Here is a 21,406-nt window from a genome sequence, read left to right as displayed (position 1 = left end):
AATCAAGCCCTGCAGGCTGACTTATTCGCGCTACCAGTATGAAACCAATTCCCACATAGGAAAACTTCTCAGTTTCCTCTCACCTGCCAAGCCTGCCTCCTGCCCTGATTTCATTTTCTAGCGATTCCCCCCTTGCATGCTTCCTGCTAAACCCCGAGGTGGACTGCTGACCTCTTTGCAAGAGGTGCGAATGATGCCACCGAGTCAGTGACTGCTCTGCGGCTCTCCAAAGCTCCTCCTCCCCAGAGGTCGACAGTCCTTGGGACGCAGAGGCTGGGGAAGCAGGACAAGGGAGACACACTCGTGGGGTGCACTCCGAGAGGAGCCAGCAGAACCCTGGGTGCCGAAGAGGCCGCGCGGGGGACCGGCGTGCCCGTGCCATGCGGAGCGTGGGCTCCCGCGGCCACCCCGCAGCAGCTGCAGCCCCGGCCCCCGGCTCTGCTCCGCGGCTGGGCCGCCCGGCGGCGCGAGCCGCTGTCCACAGTGGGAGGTGCTGAAAGCAGGGCGCGGGGGCGGCGGGCCGGCCGGCTGCTCCGAGCGCCCCCCTCCGCGGCGCGCCGCTCCTCCGGCCCTCCCCTCCTCCATCAGCCATGTTCCGCGCGCGGGGAGGGCTGGGGGAAGGGGCGAGAGCCGGGGGCCGGCGGCGAGGAGAGCCGCCTCTGCCTCGGGGAAGGAGGGGATGAGAGCTGGGGGGAGCAGCGCGACGAGGAGGAGGCGGCGGCGGCGGCGGCGGCGGCCGGCGAGGAGCCCGCGCTGGGTTCTGCGGTAGGACTCCCCGGAGCCACCATCATGGTGAAGAGGAAGAGCTCCGAGGGCCAGGAGCAGGACGGCGGCCGCGGCATCCCGCTGCCCATCCAGACCTTCCTGTGGCGGCAAACCAGGTGAGGGGCGCCGGGCTGGGGGCGCTCGGGGGTCGCCGGGTCGTCGCCACCCGCAACCACCACCACCGACCGTGCCACCGCCACCGAGGCCGCGCCGCAGCCTGCAGCTAGCAACGTCCCTGGGGGTGGAAAGCGAGCCCTCTGCACCCACTTAAAAGCACGCATTTAAAAAAAAAAGAAAAAAGAAAAAGAAAAAGAAAAAAGAAATCTCACTGAAGTTTGACAACAAGCAGATTGGCAGTTTTCGAATAAATGGCTACATTGTCGAGGGGTGAGAGGGCAGAGAGAGCCTGGGCAGAGGGGGCGGGGAGCTAGGAAGGTAATTGGGACTGGTTCGGCTGCTCTCCTCCAGTTCCCCCTCCATCTCTGGCTGTAATCCCTGCCTGGTGACCTGTTGTTTTCTAGTGTGTTTGACATAGCTGCTGTGCCCACTTGTTAACCATATTTGCTTGGATTCCGCCAGCGTCGTCTTCATGATGAAGCCCCTGAGCAGGATGATTTTTGATAGATTTATCTCACCTGGCCGGACCTGACACCCGTGCCATAAACAGTAAAGGGCTCTCTTGCTATTTTTTTTTTTTTTTGAGAATGAGTACGTATGAAAGAAAATAGATGCTGGGGATTATGACCCGTATCTGGGCTCATTTTTCAGTTTTTAAGATAACTGCACGCATGGGGAATGCACCACTTCTGACCATTGACGGTGTAGAGTCCGACTCAAATGAGAGTGGTATGGAAAATTGTATAAAGAGCCACGTCTTTTTTTCCTGCGTGTAATTAACGTGTAAAAGCAAATGTCGTCAGCTGTCCAGCAGCTGCTCATTAAGAAGCTATAAGGAAACATGAAATTTGAGTTTCGTAGCGCCATGCCCTGTTTATTGAAAATATAATATAAAGATGCTTTAAAAAATAGTTTTGCTCATGTTTATAACAAAAACCTTTACTAATTTTTCAGTGCATTTTTGAGGCCTAAGCTGGGGAAGCAATATGAAGCCTCTTGTGTGGTATGTGATTCTCACCATTTAATGATTATTTCCATATTCTGTGTGATAGTTTAAGCCAAGGAAAGACGGAATCATATTAAGATCCCCGAGTTAATTCAATTGACAAATATTAGTGAGCATTTACCATGTACCAGGCACAGTTCTACTGTTGGGATAGGGTGAATACATAAACAAAACACAGTGTCTACATCCTAGCATGAGGCAGAAGAACCACAGATGAATATATACAAAAAATACATAATAAGATAGATGGTGATAAGCACCATGGAGAAAAGTAACAATGCATTATCAGAAAAAGTATGGTAGGGGTTTTATTTTATAGGCAGTGGGTGGATACAGCTTAATTACTAATGTGATGCTTGGGCAGACACAAGGGCTGAAGGAAGGAATCCCATCTTGAGAGGAGAGCTGAGAGAACTACGAAGGATCTAGCATCGAGTGGAAATAAGCTAGAGGAATGAGAGGGATCGAGGGGGCAGCAGAAGAGAAGACAGAGAGAGCAGAACTGGGCCTAAGGGAGCCTTTTAGGGAATATTAAAAAGTCAAGTCATTAATCAACAAAACAGACTATTTGTGGGCTGGTTATTCATACAGGGAATGGCTGTGGAGTGCATAAATAACTTAAGAATCAATGTTATGCTTTTATGTCTTGCACACCTTCTACAGGTCTGAAAGCCAACGGCCTAAAATCATCATGAAAATAGTGTATTAATATTTGTAAAGAATGAAGTGGACTTGTCCCGAGGTTCTAAAGGAATCCCATAGCCTTATAAGACCTATTTCGCAAACTGAGAAAATAAGACATGAAATCACAATGCAAAAGTGAAATGGATCTTAACAGCTCTACAAATGGATTTAGATCATGTATAGTATAGAAAGACAGTAGAAAGCTGTACATTCCCATGCTGCCAAACGTATTTGTAAATGGCCATATGGATGGTCTTCCAGGAAGGACTTCTGATGTGTAAGATCCACAAATTATGGTGCAAGCCAAACACACATGTGCACACACACATACACACACACACACACACACACACACACACACACACGCACGCACAGGCACAGGCACATGGAGGCTTGGCTTTATTGGATTATCACAAAGATACTTTCAAACTTGCCTTCCTTGTCAATATGAGTGGAATTTCTTGTATCTGAATCATTATAACAACTTGACACTTTTAATCTTCAAGCCCTTCCTTTAGCTTAAAATAACCACCATTATTCTCTGCCTGGTAAAGATATGTCTGATGTTTCTAAAGTACTCACAAAGTATCAAATAGTTAGGTTTCATGGGAAGATAAGTAGGCAAGTGGGGAATGATGTAAATCAATGTCAATGTAAGACACAACTTCAGAGTTTCAAGTAGCCAGAAGTTTCTCTGGGCCCACCAGGCCCCTGCAGTCCCGTGGCCCACTTTAAAAATAATCACTCAGAAGCTTATATTAACTATAACTGCTTGGCCATTAGCTCAGGCTTATTACTGACTAGCTCTTACATTTAAATTAATTCATAACTCTTACTTTTGTTACAACCCTCTATAAGACAATTGCACAAATTATATTGACCATTTAGGGCACTTAAGCATGAATCATGTTCAAAGAAGTTAAATCTGCATCAATTTTCTTCCAGTAGATGGTTGGTACCTTATGCAGGCATTCTCTACCCTTAACAAGAAACCAAAACAAAGGAAAACTTGTGTAGGTCAAACTTGTTTATTGTAATTTTGTTTACTCTTTGAACACCTATTTGTTGTGTTTTATCAAGTTATCTAGCATATGCTAGTTACACTAGATAACTTGATAAAACACAACAAGGCAAAGATGGCTCATTTGACTGTTGTCAAATAGGCATGAAACCTCTTCTCCCTTTCTGATTTAGTTAAGGAATCCCTTTGTTGTATCCTTGCTTTGAAGATTAAATAAGTCAGTGGCCCCAAATCAGATTTCTTGAAACAACCTTGTATTTCGGTTAACACCTGTTGAGCACACTGATATAAATTCTGCTCCTTAAGACACTTTCATAAAAGACATCTCATTTTGCTCTAGAGCTGTGACAGCCACTGTGGATACTCAGCAACATTTTTATAAAATATTATAAGTATAATATAATAATATAATATAATATAATATAATATCTTAACAGCAAATGGGTTGTTATGCAAAGAAGCTTATTTTAACAGAAATAAAAATACAGATCACATGCCAGGCAGTGGTGGCGCATTCCTTTAATCCTAGCACTTGGGAGGCAGAGGCAGGCGAATCTCTGTGAGTTCGAGGCCAGCCTGGTCTGCATACAGAGTAAGTTCCAGGACAGCCAGGGCTACACAGAGAAAACCTGTCTTGAAAACCAAAACAGCAGCAACAACAACAAAACCAAAATAAAACAGAGACAAAAACCTAAGCAAGACAACAAAAGCCCAGATCATTTCAGCCCATATCCCATGTACTTTGGGTCCAAAGCCTACAAAGTGGCAGTTGACAATGACCTATGGCCGAATGACTGCAGGTCAGTGTACCCTTGGCAAGAATAGGAGTGACCCGGCCCCTAAGAAGACAGAGCTCTGTGATTATCTTTTAGGATATGTTGTGTGTTAGCGTTGATTTTGAATCGTCTCCAATCCTTTATTTTGTAACGCTCCCTGCAACTGACCTCTGCAGTCCTTTGAACGAGTGCTGGTCGAAAACAAACTGCATGGCCTCTCCCCGGCCCTCTCGGAAGCCATCCAGAGCATTTCCAGATGGGAGCTGGTGCAGGCCGCCCTCCCTCATGTTCTCCACTGCACTGCGACCCTGCTGTCAAACAGGAACAAGCTAGGTGGGTGCTGCAGCATCGTTGACTGATACTGTCCTTTATGTACAATGCATACAAGAACATGGGCTAAGCAGTTACCACCATCCCAGGCACTTTGCTGTTGCTGGAGGGCTTCTCTCCAGGTTCCCCAAGCCCCGCAGTCCCACAATCCATGTATAAAATAATCACTCAGACGCTTATATTACTTATAAACTGTATGGCCGTGGCAGACTTCTTGCTAACTGTTCTTTTATCTTAAATTAACCCATTTCTATAAATCTATACCTTGCCACGTGGCTGGTGGCTTACCGGAGTCTTTACATGCTGCTTGTCCTGGCCATGGCTGCAGTGTCTCTCTTCCTTCTTCCTGTTTCCCCAATTCTCCTCTCTCTTTGTCCCGCCTATACTTCCTGCCTGGTCACTGGCCATCAGTGTTTTATTTATATAGAGTGATACCCACAGCACTTTGCATACGTTATCTTATGTAATTATCATAGAATGTCCTTTCTATCAATACCATCATAGTTGGGCATTTTGCAAAGTGGACCAGGCCTCCTTGTCTTTAACTTTGTGTCTGTGAATGGACTCCCCCAGGTAAATGTTAAAATAACATCAGGCGAGTAAAGATTCTGACCCAGCCTGCAGTTTGCCATATAGCCTCCCAGTGCCTAATGCAACTGTGTTCATGAACTTGGCATATTCCCCTAAGGCAGTGGTTCTCAACCTTTCTGATGCAATGCTTTGCTGCAGTCTCTCATGTTATGGTGACCCGCAACCATGCGATTATTCACATCCATACTTCATAACTGTAATTACGATACTGTAATGGATTGTAATGCAAATATTTTTGGAGATAGGTTTGCCAAGATGGTTGGGTCTTGACCCACAGGTTGAGAATCGCTGTCCTAAAGTGTTTCCTCAGCTTCACTGTATTATTTTACAAATTGGTTTTCTCTTCTAGTAATGTGTTCTAGCCATTTCTCCTACGTTAGAGTACCCACCTTTCAGCTCATTCTCTCCCTTTGTTTGTGTCTCTGCTTTGATGTTACAGGGACCTTTCCAGGTCAGATCTAAAATAGAATAGTTTTTTTTATCTTCACGGTCTATGCTTGTCTTCATGGTAAGACGGGCCTGTTTGGGAAAACATTTAGGAATCTGCCTGATGAGATACAGTAGCATGCTGTTCTGCAGAAATCCTAGCCTGTAAGAAAGAGCCCCAAGTGGCAATGAGCCTTATAAATACTGGTTGCTTGAAGTTTGGAGGTTGCTAGTGTCTCCTGGGAAATGGAGTTAAAGAGAAAAGAGACATTCCTCCAGACCAAAGGGTCATATCCGTGATTCCGGTCAGAGAATTTACCTTCACCTGGCTGTGTGGTTGTCCCATGCAGGCCACCAGGATAAGCTGGGTGTTGCAGAGACAAAACTTCTTCATACCCTACACTGGATGCTTCTAGAGGCCCCACAGGACTGCAACAGCGATCAGTTTGGGGGTACGGACCGAGGATCCAGCTGGGGTGGCGGCAGCAGTGCTTTCATCCACCAGATTGAGAACCAGGGTTCTCCAGGGCAGCCTCGCCGAAGCAGCTCCAATGATGAGGAGGAGAACAACAGAAGGAAGATCTTCCAGAACTCCATGGCCACGGTGGAGCTCTTTGTGTTTCTATTTGCCCCTCTTGTGCACAGGATAAAGGTAAGGAGGAAGCTAATGTTAGGTGTGGGGTGGGGTGGAAGTGAGGGAGAGTGGCCTTCAAAGAATGCGTCCATATTTGTTTGACCATGTCTTTGCATGACCTTGCAAAGGCATGGGAACTTTTAGTTCTACCTTAAACACTGATTTTACTTAAAAAAAAAAAAGTCTCCATATATCTTTTATCAACTCAAAAACCTTCAGTGTGCTGTTGTCTTGTGTTTTTTTTTTTTACTCTTTTGGGGGGCCCACCCCCAGCTCCCAAATAAATTCACAAACAGAGGCTTATTATTACTTATGAATGCCCAACCTTAGCTTGGCTTAGTTTCTAGTCAGCTTTTCTTAGCTTTACCCAGCTGTCCTTTTGCCTCTGGTCTTTTCCCATTTTCTCACTTCTGTAAATCTTACTCTTAATCTGTTGCTTGCTGTGTAGATTGCTGGCCCCTAGAGTCCTCCTCTTCTCTGGCTCCTTGATCTCAGTCCCCTCTTCCTAGATTTCTCCTCCTGTATCTTCCCTCTGCCTGCCAGCCCCGCCTATTCTTTCTCCTGCCTTGCTATTGGCCGTTCAGTTCTCTATTAGGCCATCAGGTGTTTTAGACAGGCACAGTAACACAGCTTCACAGAGTTAAACAAATGCAGCATAAACAAAAATAACACACCTTAAAATAATATTCTACTACCGTGTGCCTACATACAATGCTCCCAAATTAAATGTGCTATATACATTCAAATATGATCTGTGGCTTAAATTCTTTTCTTGATTTATTAACTGTTAGCTTCTATTCATCACCTCAGGATCCATCTTTGGGAGTTGTAAGAGTCATTTGTGAAAGTGCTCTTGCTGTTTGCTCTGCATACCTCTCCATCCTCTCTTCCTTACATGGCCCTTTCAAATTCCACTCCAATGTCATCAATTCCATGAAGTTTTTCTTTGGACCTTCTCCATGTAGATAGAGTTGTCGGCTTCTCTCAATTTCCATAGCCCTTTGCAGCTACCTGTATTATAAATACAGGATCTGGCCGGGCGTTGGTGGCGCACGCCTTTAATCCCAGCACTCGGGAGGCAGAGGCAGGCGGATCTCTGTGAGTTCGAGGCCAGCCTGGGCTACCAAGTGAGCTCCAGGAAAGGCGCAAAGCTACACAGAGAAACCCTGTCTCGAAAAACCCCCAAAAAAAAAATAAAAAATAAAAAAAAATAAAAAAAATAAATAAATAAATACAGGATCTGGAGCAGAAGCTTCAATTTTTATGTGCCAAGATCTTCTGACAGTGATATAAAGCAATTGAATTTTTATTCCAAAATTTCTTAAATGCATAAAATGGGAAACACAGGGTTGTATATTATAGTGAGTATGGTAACTTTCTAGATGTATGAACCTAGTTATATCAATTTGTCTCATATCTCATTTGCATAAAATCATGGAAGCCTCCAACACTGTTAAATATATGTCAGGACATGCATATTCTATTCCATTTCAGTACCAAGATAAGAGATAAGAAACTATTCATATGCTTAGCTGTTCTTCAGTATTATAACCCTAATGAATAGCTATGCCAGTCAGCATTGAATATACAAAGGTGTATGGGACCATTAACCATTAACAATTACTATGAAGGAGAGGACTAGTATCAACTTCAGTTTTCTTTTATAAAAAAAGCATTATTCATTAAACACACTAAATGTTTTAATGCTGTTCAATCAAATTGCTTTAAAAAGCTTTAACTTTCAACTACTAAAAGTCTTTTATAAGAGTCACTGAAGGGAAAGCATTTATTCAACTGAGACAATCCATTTGCTTATGGGACCTGAAGATTCTGGCCCCTGCTCACCGCTTCAGCCTCATTTCTTTTCATGTCCAGCCTCATCCTCAAACTCCATAAACCCATTCTTATGTTCAGGTCTTTGAACTATTTTTCTTCTCTGCTTGAAACATTTATTCCTGCCCTCTACCTTCACAGTCCATGTGGCCATGTATTTCTTATCAATTCAGGCACTGTCTAATGTCAACACATAGGAAAGTTCACTACTTTTCACCACTGGCATTCACCCTGTGTTTTTCCTTAGCAACATTCACTACCAGGAATTATCAAAGGTGTCTGAGAACATCTTTAATGCCCATTACTGTCACTTGAACAGATTCTAAATGAAGGGATGCTGTTTTCCTATGTCACAACTATATTTCTAGTGTCCAGATGAGTGCATGGCTCTCAATAAATGTTTTGTTACTGGCTCACTGAGAAAGTGATTATTATCAGGAACAGATCCCAAACCAGCCATTGTATGTGGATGCATAGTCCTTAAACACGAAGAAGACAAAGGATATGGTTCCCAAAAACAGCCCATAGAGATGTCCATGTGTCAACAAATAACATCTGAACTGGAAAAATAGGTGATCCCTGAATAGCTATGATATTACTTGGAAGACATGGCTGAGAGTTCAAGGTCTGAAAACCAATGACGTCATATTTTGAGTTCAATGCCTGGAAATGGCTACTGTGTGACACTGAGTAAATAATTTTTAAGCTTAATTTTTTTATCAAGTGTAAGTTGGACATAAGAACAAATTTGAGAGCATTCTGAGGATTAAACCAGTTATAGTATTCAACCTAAAACATAGAAAGACATTAAAAAGGCATTTTGTTTGAGCGTCAGTATTTTATTGCGACTAGTATTCTGTACTGTTGGAAGAGAAGTACTAAGTTCCCTTTCAGTAGATATGATAGAGTTGGAATGCTCCCTGGAATCCCTCCAAATTTTAGAAGTAGCTTGGCAATGGAGGACTTACTAAGGAGTCAGTATATAAGGACACTGTTAGTGACAGAAACATTGTAAATAATTGTTATTAGCTATATTGCTAGAATAATTACTATATTAATTATTATCATTTTTCATTGTCGTTTTGTTCTAGATACTATAAAAATATAATTATTGAATCGGTATATGTCTTCAAAGCTTTCTCTGTTTGAGAGTGATGTAGGGTTTTTTCTAAGTTGCTGGGGAGATAAGATCTATAGATTAGTATTTCTTGGCTTTGACACTGTTGGCATTTGGGACCCAATAATCCTTTGTTGGACACTACCCCATGAACTGTAGAATATTTAAGGCTATCTTGGTCATCTACCTGCTAGGTGTTGGTCACATTCTCTCCTCCCTAAGTTGTGACAGCCACAGATAACTCCAGAGGTCACCAAAATGTCCCCAGTTCTATGGGTGGTAGAGAACTGGATTTGACTGAGAACAGTACCCTAGACTTTCCATTTGCTTATTAGTCATAGGACTATGTTAAGGTCTATTTTCCTCCCCTGGCCTTTCTGCCCCTTACCAGTACTATTCCTAGCCTTTGCTCTTCCAACCCCAACCCAAACCAAGACCAAAAGTTGTCTCTTCATTCACTGAGAGGTCTGCATGTTGCTGGAGAATACACACAGACATCCCAGGGGGGCTCCTACAAAGCCATAGTCTCCTGACCTAGTGGGCTGCCCACTTAGCATCAAGTCCCCTCTCAGCACTTACACAGACACGTGCTCCTTCACAAAGGTGACAGAGATGTCAAAGTTTAGATTGGCACAAGGCTTTCATACTCTCCCTTCAGCCTCCAGCCTCAGTGCTTGCTTCTATTCCATGCCTGACAGCTTTCGCTTGCATTACTTGAAATTTTTCCATCCACCCACAGGGGGGTATGTATCTTTGCTTCCATTTTCCCAGACATGAAGCTGACGTTCAAAGCCGGATAGCCAAGCAGTTAATAGCCAAACAAAAATTCCAGCCCAGTGCCACCAGATTTCCTAAGTCTTCCCAAGTTTTTGTGCTGGAGCATTTTTCCAGTCAGGTCATAAATAACTAATGTTGGACTTAATCTCGTTTTGCAGTCTTCATTGTGTTAAACCTCAGCCATGTTTGAAATTGACACTGTGACTTCCTGTTGTAAGATTCTCTTGCCCGGATGGCACCAGCAACTGCTGTTTTTCTTGCATCCCTGGCTGCAGCTGCTACAGCTTTCCTAGAGGATCCCCTCCCACTGGCATGAGGCATCTGTGGTCTATCAGCTGAGGTCTCCTAATTCTGCCTCTTTAAGCCAGATTCCTTCTTGCTTTAAGGTTAATTTATATTTAGTGATCCAACCAGAGAAACCATGGGCATTTTTGTTTTCTCTGGACTGACCCAATGGTCTGTTTTTCACATCATTATCTTTTTGAATTTCTTTTGCTTTCTCCCTCACTCTCAACATATCCCAGGAATCACTGAGCACTGCCCACTTTACCATACAAATATTTCTCAAATTTATCACATCTTCTCCATGCCTATTGATAGCCCTAACCTGACCTAAGCCTTTAGCATCTGTTACTTGAGCCTCTTACTTTCTAACTGGATTTGGTTTTCTGGTTTATCTCATAAAATCCATTGTCAACACCAAAGTGGTTGATATAAAGTGTAGATCTGACTATGTTGAACATACTTAAAATGATTTGTTAGTTTGTGTTCATGCTGAGTGTCAAAGTCCTGATCTAGTAGCCTGGACCCTCTGTGATGTGTATACCACTCTATGAGCTGTAGATGTTTAGCCATTTTTTCAAGGCTTTTCTCTTGAAGATCCTGCTGCCTGGAATATTAGGATTAGGGTTACATCTACCCCTTTGCCTAGAAAACATCTGTTAGAATTTTACTCAAAATTTATAACTGCTCATCTCTATCTCAATAATATTGTAGGAACATGTTTATTGTTGTAACTAACTTGTTCATTGTAATTTTTTCTACATCTTTCTCATACTAGTTTGTGGATGGTTAGAAGGTAGAAATTATCATTGCATCTATGGAAGCTAACACAGTATCTGTGTTTGGAAGATAATATTTATTGAATGAATGAATTTATAAATTAGAAGTCATTTAAGTTACTCATTTTAAGGACGTATTCATTGCCTATTTTTCTATGTTTTTAATTTATAGTTCACTCCAATATTTCACCTAAGTGACTCATCTGAATATTCTGTCAAATATGTCATTAATTTTATACTCAATGTAATCAGTGAAAACAAAATAACATTTGTTAAAGTACAGAGTCTCATATTGGCACTTATTCTTTGAAGGAATATCTCTTGGGTACCTACTATATATGAGGCACTATTTAAAGTCTTAGAGAAACAGCAGGAGATAAAGCAAAGTGCAAGGCGGCAAATGGATTTGAACAAAATCCATGTGTGAAGTATACAATTTCCTTTAAATGCTAGTTGCTCAGTGAAATCTGCTCAGTGACCAGTAAATACAATTTCTCAGCACTAACATAGGAATGAGACCTCAGTGGAATGGATAGACACACCCAAAAGATAGAGAGACAGAATCTGCCCATGTTTACATCTGCTTTCTTCTCAGGAATCTTTAAGTCTTCTTAACTATTTAAATGATTTTTAAAAAGTGTTCTCCAGGGACCAAGTTGTACATCACATACATAGAGCACCACTGAAGGAGAATAATTAGGGTGACAGGGCCTATGCAATCTGACAACTTAAGAATACTTTGAAAATAACACGCTAACATAAGAGGAAGCCATAGGTACAGCAGGTGTTAAAAAGTGAAGAGTGTGAACAAGGCATTCCACCATAGAGAATAGATTCGAAAAAGCCACCTCATGCATCAGGAATGGGTCCTGGTCCCACTGCTAGGAGCCCCACAAAAGACCAAGCTACACAGCTGTCTCCCAGATGCAGAGGGCCTAGGTCGGTCCCCTATGGGCTCCCTAGCTGTCATCCTTGTTCAGCCTTGATGGAGGGGGGAGGAGCATGGTCCTGCTGCAATTTGATGCCATGCTATGTGGATTTCCAAAGGAGACTTTACCCCATAGGAATAGAGAGGGAGGAAGAATGAATGAGGGGGTAGAAGGGAAGTAGGGGAAGGGAGCTGGAGGAGAGGAGGGAGGGGAAACTGTGGTTGGTATGTAAAATAAAAGAAAAAATGAAGAGTGACTGAATTGAGATGCTACTGTCGGGAGAAAGTAGAAATATGTCCGCTTAACCAATGAGGACGCATTGATGGTCAGGAGGGTGGCCTTAGAGAGAGTCTAGCTAGTCTTCAGAAATATCCCCTTTTATTCAGTTGGAGATATAACAAATACAACCAAGTGATTGCAGTAACTATCAGTGAGTGTCAACTATCACACTGATACACTGGATGTTAAAGACCAGGATTTTAGTAAAAGACTTGAGTATTTCCTGATGTCGTTTCTACTGGAATTTTTAAGTTGCTTCCTCTCCCCTCCCCCTTCCGTTCACCCCCTCCTCTTCTTCCTCCTCCTCATTATCATTATGATTACTGTTATTATTTGGGGGTTTTCAGACTCAGGATGTAGACTAAGCTGGTCTTGATTTCCTAGGCAACCAATCATGACCTTGAACTTCTGATTCTCCTGCCTCCACCTTTTGACCTGGGAGGATTGCAGGTGTGTGCCATCATGCTTAGCTTCCGCTACAATTTTGTTTATGTTGAGATTACATATGATAAACATGGAAATGAAACAGGTTGAACTTGTAACTAAGAAATCATTAAAACCAGGTCAACTGAGGTTTGGCTCCCAATGTGTCTGCCATCTATTTTAAGGCCTCTAGACCTCTTTAGCTGCCTTCTTAATTTTCTATGGTTTAATGTCAAGTGGTATCTCAGCCTTATCAGGCCATGCTTTCAAAATCCCATCACCGACTCCATCTCATTCTGTTCATCTTTATCAAATCCCAGGCTCATTCCTTCCTCATAAACTACTACCAGTCAATTAGCAAATTCTGTAACTGTATCTCCAAAATGCATCCAGAATTGTAATGTTGCTCTCTGCTAGCAAATTCCAATCTAATCACTTTTCATATAAGTGATAACATTAGCCTGACAGATTGTCTCTTATTTCAAATTTCCCTTTCTCAAACTATTCTCAATGACTCGATTTAAGTTATTAAGCATATATTCTCTGCCACTCAAAACCTGGTGCTTCCTTTCTTCCCAGTCCTGCTGAAGTCTGTCTTCTACCAGGCAACTTTCTCTCACACTTAATAACTTTCCTGATCGTGTATTTTTTCCATTCTCTTTACTCTAGATATACAGTTCATTGTTTGATTCTTGACCCACTAGGCAAACTTAGGAACTATTCACTGCTGGTGCCTCTCGTGGAATACCTTTCTTCGTGACACCTATGTGGAGACTCCGTCATGTCCCTTAGGTCTTTACTCAGAAGTCACCTCTCCTGCTTTGTATCACTCTACCTATTTTACTCCTGTGTGCTATGAGCAAGGGCTTCTGTACTCTTTATTCCCTGATACAGACAGGAACCTAGAATAGCATCAGGTTCATAGCACATAATGTACAAATATTTTAATTAAATGTGGAATGAATTTCAAGAAGGACTTTGTAAACTGTTGTCATACTTCTAAGTATGGAATCCAAGAGGCTTTTCCTTTGTGGGCCCCTGTGTGGTTCTCTTACTAATGGATCCAGGATTCTACTATGTAAGAGGTTTTTTGTTTATGTTTTTTCCTGAAGAGATGTAGCACACTATTCTACTCATCACAGAAGAGAGCCAGGGACAGACCAAAGTCCAACTTGGTGAACCAATGAGCTTTTATTGGGGTTCCTAGCAGGAGTGTGGGTGAGGGGTTAATTATAGGAACAGGGGTGCCTCTAAAGCAGCTTCATCACCAATATGGGTGATAACTCAGGAAGGCTGCACATCTGGCTCTCTCTGCTCAATTTTCCCACAGATGGATAGGTCTGAGAAACCGCTCAGCTTCTCTGAATTAGAGTACCCTCCTCCAGCTGTTGTTTACTGCTTTTACCAAGCTGGAGAGGAGCCTTTGGAGAATCTTGCACTTTTTCACTCTCCAAGACATGGTTTTTTGAGACAGAGTTTCTCTGTGTAGCTTTGCGCCTTTCCTGGAACTCACTCTGTAGCCCAAGCTGGCCTTGAACTCACAGAGATCCGCCTGCCTCTGCCTTCCGAGTGCTGGGATAAAAGGCGTGCACCACCACCGCCCAGCAAGCTATGTCTTTTTTACCTCCAGAATCTCATGAGTGTCCCCTTCTCTCCTAGTTGGCACGTTTCACTTCAAAGGAATCTGTGTATAACAGACCTCAACCCAGTCTTTAGCTTTATGGAAGAGTTAGTGTGTTGGTGAGATTTAAATGTCAACTTTCTACAATCTAAAGGCACTTAAGGGGGAAAAAAAGACTCAACTGGGGAATTGTCTGGATCAAATTGGCTTTGGGCATGTCTGTGGGAGAATTGTCTTGATGGTTCAGTGATGGAAGAAGACCCAGCCTATGGTGGGCAGTACCATTTTCCAGCGAGGGCATCCTGAACTATGTAAAACAGGAGGAAGCAAGCAAGCAAGGGTGTATTTATCCTCTTTGCTCTTGACTGTGGAAGTGATGTGACTAGCTACTTCTAGTTCCTTCCTTGACTTTCTGTCAGTAATGGACAAATAACCTTTTCCTCTCCTGGGTTGCTTTTGGTTGGGTTATTTGTTCCATAACACAACAGAAAGGAAACATGGATACCCCAAGTCTAACAATGTGGATTTATCTGGGGATTTTAAAAGGGATTTGTTTATTTTATGTGCATGCACCTGAGTGTATGTATGTGCACCATATAGATGTAGTGCCCTTGGAAACAAAGAGAGGGTGTCACATCCCCTGGAACTGGGTTTTTAGGCTGGGTGTGAGCCACCTGAGAAGGGTGCTGGAAACTAGACTCTGGTCCTCTAAAAGAGCAGCAAGTGCTTTTAGGCACCCAGTCATCTCTTCAGCCCTTCATCTGGGAATTTTGCCAACGCCCTTTAGTTGAAGGTTTCTTATGATCCAGTGAACTTACTCTCCATTTGCTGAATTGCTTTTCTTCTTCCAGCTTTCCAGTTCCTCTTAGGAATCTCCTAGCTCAGTGCTAGGCTATGGCTACAGAAGAGGGTCCTTGGGGAACCTTAGAAAAATCTCACAGGGTTTCTAATTTAATGGGTCTGAGTATGAGAGCAAGATGAGACTCAAGCCTCCTCGTTGCTTTAAAACTTCACAAAGTGGTTGCAATAACACAAGCTAGAGTTTCAAAATAGTGTCCCAAGTGAATTCCTGGGTCTCAGATGTGTTTACTAATCTGTGTTCATATTCCCTGCTTCCGTGTTCACTTTTTGGATGAGCTGAAATGTGTAAGATGTGATCTTATGACAAGTTTGAACGCTATAATATGAGGTTGCATTTTCAAATACTTAAGCCTGTCAATACGATGCAATAATGACACATACAATGTGTTTCTGGAAGGAGCTTTGAATTACAAATAAACTGTACGGGCATGGGTTGTAAAAACAGCCAAATTTAACACATATTTATTGAGTATCTTTGTGCACACAATTCCCCATCTGTGTGAAGTGCTGTGGTGATACTGGAAGATTCAGGAAAGGGGAATTCTTCCACTAGCCCTTGCTGTGAAGAATTAGGATTGTCAAGAGAACATTATGATATCAGTCACTATAAAGAATCAAAACATATTTACCCAATTCCATGAAATAAAGAAAGAGAGAAGCATTGGAGACTGGGAGTCAAAGTATCCAGGCTCTGAGGATATTGCCTCCTGAGGGAAAAATAAGGACAATTATATAATCAAGAGGAATGGCACTTTAACCAAGCATGAAGAGATCTGCCAAGACTATGAAAATAAACAGATCTCTCTCACTGCGAACAAAACAATGATTTATGTGTCCCAGGCTTTTTCCAAAGCTACATTTGATTAATTTCTCCTTTTCCATAAAGCAGGTCACTGTAATTTCCATCTTGATTGTAGTATTAACAGGATCATTGGCTTGCCTAGAAACACTCATCTGAGTGTTTGCCAGGGCAAGTCCCTCTGCAAAGGGTCTATGGAAGATGACGAATTCCCTGACACAAACCAATTGCTGAACATACATCTCTGTCCCCAGGAATCCGACCTCACCTTCCGACTGGCCAGTGGGCTGGTTATATGGCAACCTATGTGGGAGCACAGACAGCCAGAAGTCTCCGGCTTCACTGCCCTGGTGAAGCCCATCAGGAGCATCATTACAGGTTCGTGACTCCAGGGCTCAGGCAGGTTCCCTCACAGTAGGTATTGTGGTAGGATGGTTTTCCTTTAAGAGGATAATAAAAAGTAAATCTCTCTGGAAAGCTTTCTGGGTGACCTAGGTATGAGGCATATTCACATGGGACACATATGTTTTTGGGTAAATCATCTAACTATACTGTGCTTCTGTTTCCACATCTGGGACATGGGAATTAAAGTATTAATATTGCTTGTAGAATTGGTGTGAGGAATAAATTACACACACACACACACACACACACACATATTCAGAAGAATATCTGTCATATAGTAAAAGATCATTATTATTATAGTTATTATTGAATCATGGTTATGATAGATGAAGTAGAGGGTCCTTGGAGATCTCTTCATAGCATTTTATTGTTATCAAAGTATTTTACTTAAGGAACTGGAATTTTGTGGTGAGCTAGTCCTATGGTTGAATTGATTTCTGGAAGTTGCCCAGCATGATAAATTTATAAGTGTACAATAGGCTCATTTTTCACTGTAAATACATCTCTTGCTATATGTGCATGCCATGTATACAATTCAACTATACAACTTAACTCCAGAATTTGTATTTCTATTCATGTAAAATAGGCGTTATAACAGCTTATCTGGTTTCTTGATAAATGTAAATGAGAAAGTACATAAAGTACTTGTTTGGGAGTAAATGCTTAACAAATTCTGTTCTTCTATTCTCAGTCCTACTTTTAGTGTCAATAATAAATAAATTAGGTAGAAAATCTATAGAAGCATGTGTGCTATAATCGCATGTGTGCACATCTGTGGAGATGGTTTCCTTAGTTTGTACATTTTAGAAGCAGACAGTGGATGATTGCATAATTAAAGGGGTTCTATAAAGTGGAAGAAAACTACAAACAAATTCTTCTATTCTTTTCCTCTATAATCAAACACAACTTTCCAAGTGTTTGATATATTAAAGAGTCATTGCAGCCTTCGAGTTCCTTATTAGTCATATGTTTGAAAAGATTACTATTGTGACAAATAGAGTCATTCAAAGGAAATTGATTTTTTTCACATAATATAAAGTACTTGAGTCTCACTATATATATGTACATATATGTATATGTATATATATATAATTAACTTTTGAAAGATAGATTCAAGAGTGATATCACAGTTTTAAATATCAAGGAACTAAATAAGTAAAGGTGTTATAGCTGTGAATCTGCTTCAGATTCTATGTATAGAATGAGGTTAATTAATCTGGATTCAAACAACTGGAGACAGAATATAGGATGAGTGCAAGATTATTTTTAAAAAAAACTGAAAGTAATAGAAATAAGCCTGAGAGTAAAATATGCATAGGTATAAAAAAACGTTAGTTAAGTGTGTGTCGTACCTTCATGATACATTAAGGAAATACAATTTTTTTAAGTTTTGCTGTAGTTCTCCTATGCAAGTGGGATCGCCCCTTCAAAGTTAGAGGTCTGACCTCCTGAAGCTTACCCTGGAGCATTGTATGTGCTCAGCAAGTTCTCTGCCACCTATTTATAACTCCAACCCCATCTCTCTCATTTTGATTCGTACATAGAAGCTCATTTAACATGTTTTTTAAAATGTCTAAGAAACTTTGACCCACCAGGACAGCCCTGGACTGTTTACCTCCCTCCGCTTTGGTTTCTGGAAAACACAGAGGGCTGGTTTCTTTCTCCTGTACCTGATGCCTGGGACTTGAAATGGTGCCCAATATCTGAAGGGAACTTGGATGTGACCTGGATGGCATGACTAGGGAGAGCAATTCCACAAGGAGACCTTCACAGTAACTTGGATTTTCACTACCCAGACAAGGCAGACACTGCTACCACAGCCACCCAGCTACCTAATCCTAAAGTACAGATGTAGTCTATTTGAATCTTACTAAAGGACCAGTCCAACCTGGTGACCAAAACATTAATGCGGAGTCACAAAGACTAACTTGAAATCTTCCCACAAATGTCAAGTTAAACTTCCCATTGCCTGAGTTTTTCATTTATAACTTGGTATAAGTATATAGCAGTAGAATAAGGTGAAGAAAAAGATTCCATTAGTTTACAGGACTTGGTATGCAGTAAAGGTGGGATAAACAGGCTATACCTGTTTTGTTCTTATTATTACCAACTTCTAAACCTCATCCCCGTAAGTCTGAATAAAGAGATAAACATATACATTGAAAAAAACTGAGAGGTGCTTGTTTTTATTGACTGTTTGATTTCAGTTACATGACACGTGATTCGCGGTGTTTTCTTTCAAGGTGATGATGTTATAGGAAACTGTTCTTATTTGGAAATGACGTGAACCTATAAGATAAAAATGAACTTGTGATCTTATATAATTGGTGATGGATCTTTCTTTCATCCCTGTAGCCAAGAGAAGCTCTCCTGTCAACAGTCAGAAGAGTCAGACCTGTGAGTCACCCAACCAAGACACAAAACAGCAAGGCGAGGTCAGTTTGTGATCACATAATAAGAGGGGCAGGAGGGACGCTCTGAGCAACACGTTGTAAGGGATCAGACATGAATCTGAGATTCATACTCTCCACTCAAAACCCTCTCCTCCATCCCGGACATGCAGCTTTGCTCAGGCGGAGGTCTTCTGTCAATCATGTGCAAAAACTAATATTAAGCATCTTCCAATAGTATAGAGGTGTTGGGACAAAACAGTCGAGTATTGTATCTCAACCATTATGAAGTAGGTTTTATTTTATCTCGATGGCTAACATGGAACAATAAGTGTTCGTTGTCATTCATCTCACTTTCAAAAAGTGTTATTTGATCTCTCTTCACTTTCCATTCAACCGGTGCAAAGTAAAACCTGATGTCTTCCATTGAAATTTGGTTCTTTTTCTAATGGACATATTATTCTCAGGAACAGCATTATCTTTCAAGTTAAACTCCAAGCTGGAGGCTTTAGTGTGTTGATATGTCTACCATACTCAGAGCAATTGCTTACACTGAGATTTATAAACCTTATTTTTTCCACATTTAATGTCTTTGTAACGGAGTGTGCTTGATGTTCTTGGTTGCTCACAGTCTCACTGCCCGGTGGGTATCTTGACAAGGCAATCATTCTTGTGCCACCTGACTTTGGTCATGGGCAGTATCAACATTCGCAGCATCAGGGTCAGTGACTGAGAAGAATGTCAGAGGAAGAGTGGACAGTCTTAAGAAACAATGCTTTTATGAACTAATAGCCCCACAAAGGGGAAATTATTCCTTGGAAAACCTCAAATATCAACTCCAAGTTGACTATTCCAAAATGAATAAATTTTAAGACTACTACACTGGTATATTTCACTTCTCTCCTTCCACGCATACACAAAATGAATACTTAACCCAGATTATACCTAGATAAACCTAAAATAACTCTTCCAAACTAATATATGATTTAAGCTTTTCGTTGATAAGAAGCAAAAGTCTTAAGTGTTCTACTTTTCTTAGTGGTATATAACACAATGAAGTGTTTTTAAGTGATGGCACCTTAAATATAATAGACTGTGTGGAGCTTGATTTGCTCTGCTTGGATCTTCTGTTGAGATTTCTTGCAGTGCCTGGTGCTTCTCACTATGTTGCTCATGCATGCTAGTTATTTCCTTCAACCAATTATATAATGAAAATATAATAACGTGATTGCAGACTTGAAGCCCAAATTCCCCTTTGATGATTAGTACTCCCACCACCTGACACCATGCTTCCTGACTGACTTTCTCTGTGGTCACACCTTCAGCTAACTGTCATACCTCCAGCATACAGCTCATGCTCACGTAGCCTGAGTCTCTTGAGCTCAGCCTACTTCTTTTAACACAAATGCTCTTTTCCCTTCTGTTACCAGTCTAAATCATATGCTTTTGACTGCTCAGAACACTGAGACAGGAGGATTGCAGCTGACCGGCTATGGTAGATATCCAAGGGTTTTTTTTTTTTTTTTTGTGCTTAAGAAGTTAATCTATGATACCTACAGAAAATATTTCCCATTACCTGAGCAGAATTACATTCATCAGCTAAATGGAATTAAAATAAGTTACTCAATAAAATAAATTTTTGAGTGTATGCTTGCAGATAAAGGTCCCTGGGCCAATTGAAAATTGTGTTATATTCCTTTTCTCATGAATGCTGGGAAAACTTTCATCCTCAGGTTCTGACTTGAGTCTGATAACTTCCTGCTATGTTGGCACGAGGCTGAGCCTCACACTCCTATTCTCCTTGGTGCTAGCCAAGAGGGGTTCGTAACTGTACTGCAGACGCTGGACATAGAGGGGATCAAGAAAACAATGAAGGGCAAGATGAACAAAACCTATGAAATACTTAAGCCTCATGCATGGAATGACACCGGTGCTGTCTATTTCCATTGCCTTTTAGACAAAGGCAAATCTCTAGGTCTAGGATCACTTTTGCTCTGCAAAATATATGTCTTTAATATATATGACTCTGTATGGATGAAGGAGGTAATTCTAGAGGAATTACCAAAGCAGAGAACGGAACTAATCTACTTTTTCACCTCCAAAAGGGACCTCAGGGGGTCAGTGAAGCACTGCAGCCTGATTCCACGTCACCCAAGGCCACCATCTCAGGCTGCCACCAGGGAAACTCCTTTGACGGAAGCCTATCCTCCCAAACTTCCCAGGAAAGAGGCCCATCGCATTCAAGGTACTTGACTAGAAGGCTAGATGAAACATGTCCCAACTACGGAGAGTTAGACTGCATCCTAGCTGCTTTTACAGTCTTGATTTTTTAAAACATGAATGTGTGTTCTGTGTGTGTGTGCCGTTTTAGCCAAGATATAAATTGTCTTTTACAACCCCAGCAATGAATGTCCCTCATTTTAACAAATCAGGCTGGAAGTAGGAAGACATGTCAGATTTAGTGAGATGCCTGAGTTAAATATCCAAGTGCAGAAATCCCAGTGATATTCTAAGAAGATTACATTGCAGTTAAGATTAAGGATCTGCTTTAGTGGGTAAGG

General features: G+C 41.6%; 1 protein-coding gene across 12 annotated transcripts in view; it reads left to right on the top strand.

The window, feature by feature from the left end:
* The first annotated feature begins 283 nt into the window (after positions 1 to 283).
* Unc80 (unc-80 subunit of NALCN channel complex) overlaps positions 284 to 21,406 on the top strand; it is a 182,610-nt gene continuing 161,487 nt past the window's right edge. For 10 of the 12 annotated variants that reach the window (XM_015993863.3, XM_006974970.4, XM_042260189.2 and 7 more), the window contains exons 1-7: positions 285 to 881; positions 1,837 to 1,885; positions 4,546 to 4,702; positions 6,067 to 6,368; positions 16,305 to 16,428; positions 18,811 to 18,890; positions 20,951 to 21,090. In XM_015993863.3, the coding sequence (XP_015849349.1) occupies positions 790 to 881; positions 1,837 to 1,885; positions 4,546 to 4,702; positions 6,067 to 6,368; positions 16,305 to 16,428; positions 18,811 to 18,890; positions 20,951 to 21,090 (944 nt within the window). In that variant the 5' untranslated portion in view covers positions 285 to 789. Of the gene's footprint in view, positions 882 to 1,836; positions 1,886 to 4,545; positions 4,703 to 6,066; positions 6,369 to 16,304; positions 16,429 to 18,810; positions 18,891 to 20,950; positions 21,091 to 21,406 lie in introns of all 12 variants that reach the window. The other 2 variants (XM_076550199.1, XM_076550201.1) reach the window with 1 other exon arrangement.

The sequence above is a fragment of the Peromyscus maniculatus genome, chromosome 13 (assembly GCF_049852395.1).
Source record: "Peromyscus maniculatus bairdii isolate BWxNUB_F1_BW_parent chromosome 13, HU_Pman_BW_mat_3.1, whole genome shotgun sequence".
Classification (NCBI taxonomy): domain Eukaryota; kingdom Metazoa; phylum Chordata; class Mammalia; order Rodentia; family Cricetidae; genus Peromyscus; species Peromyscus maniculatus.
This window is presented reverse-complemented; position numbering and strand designations above follow the sequence as displayed.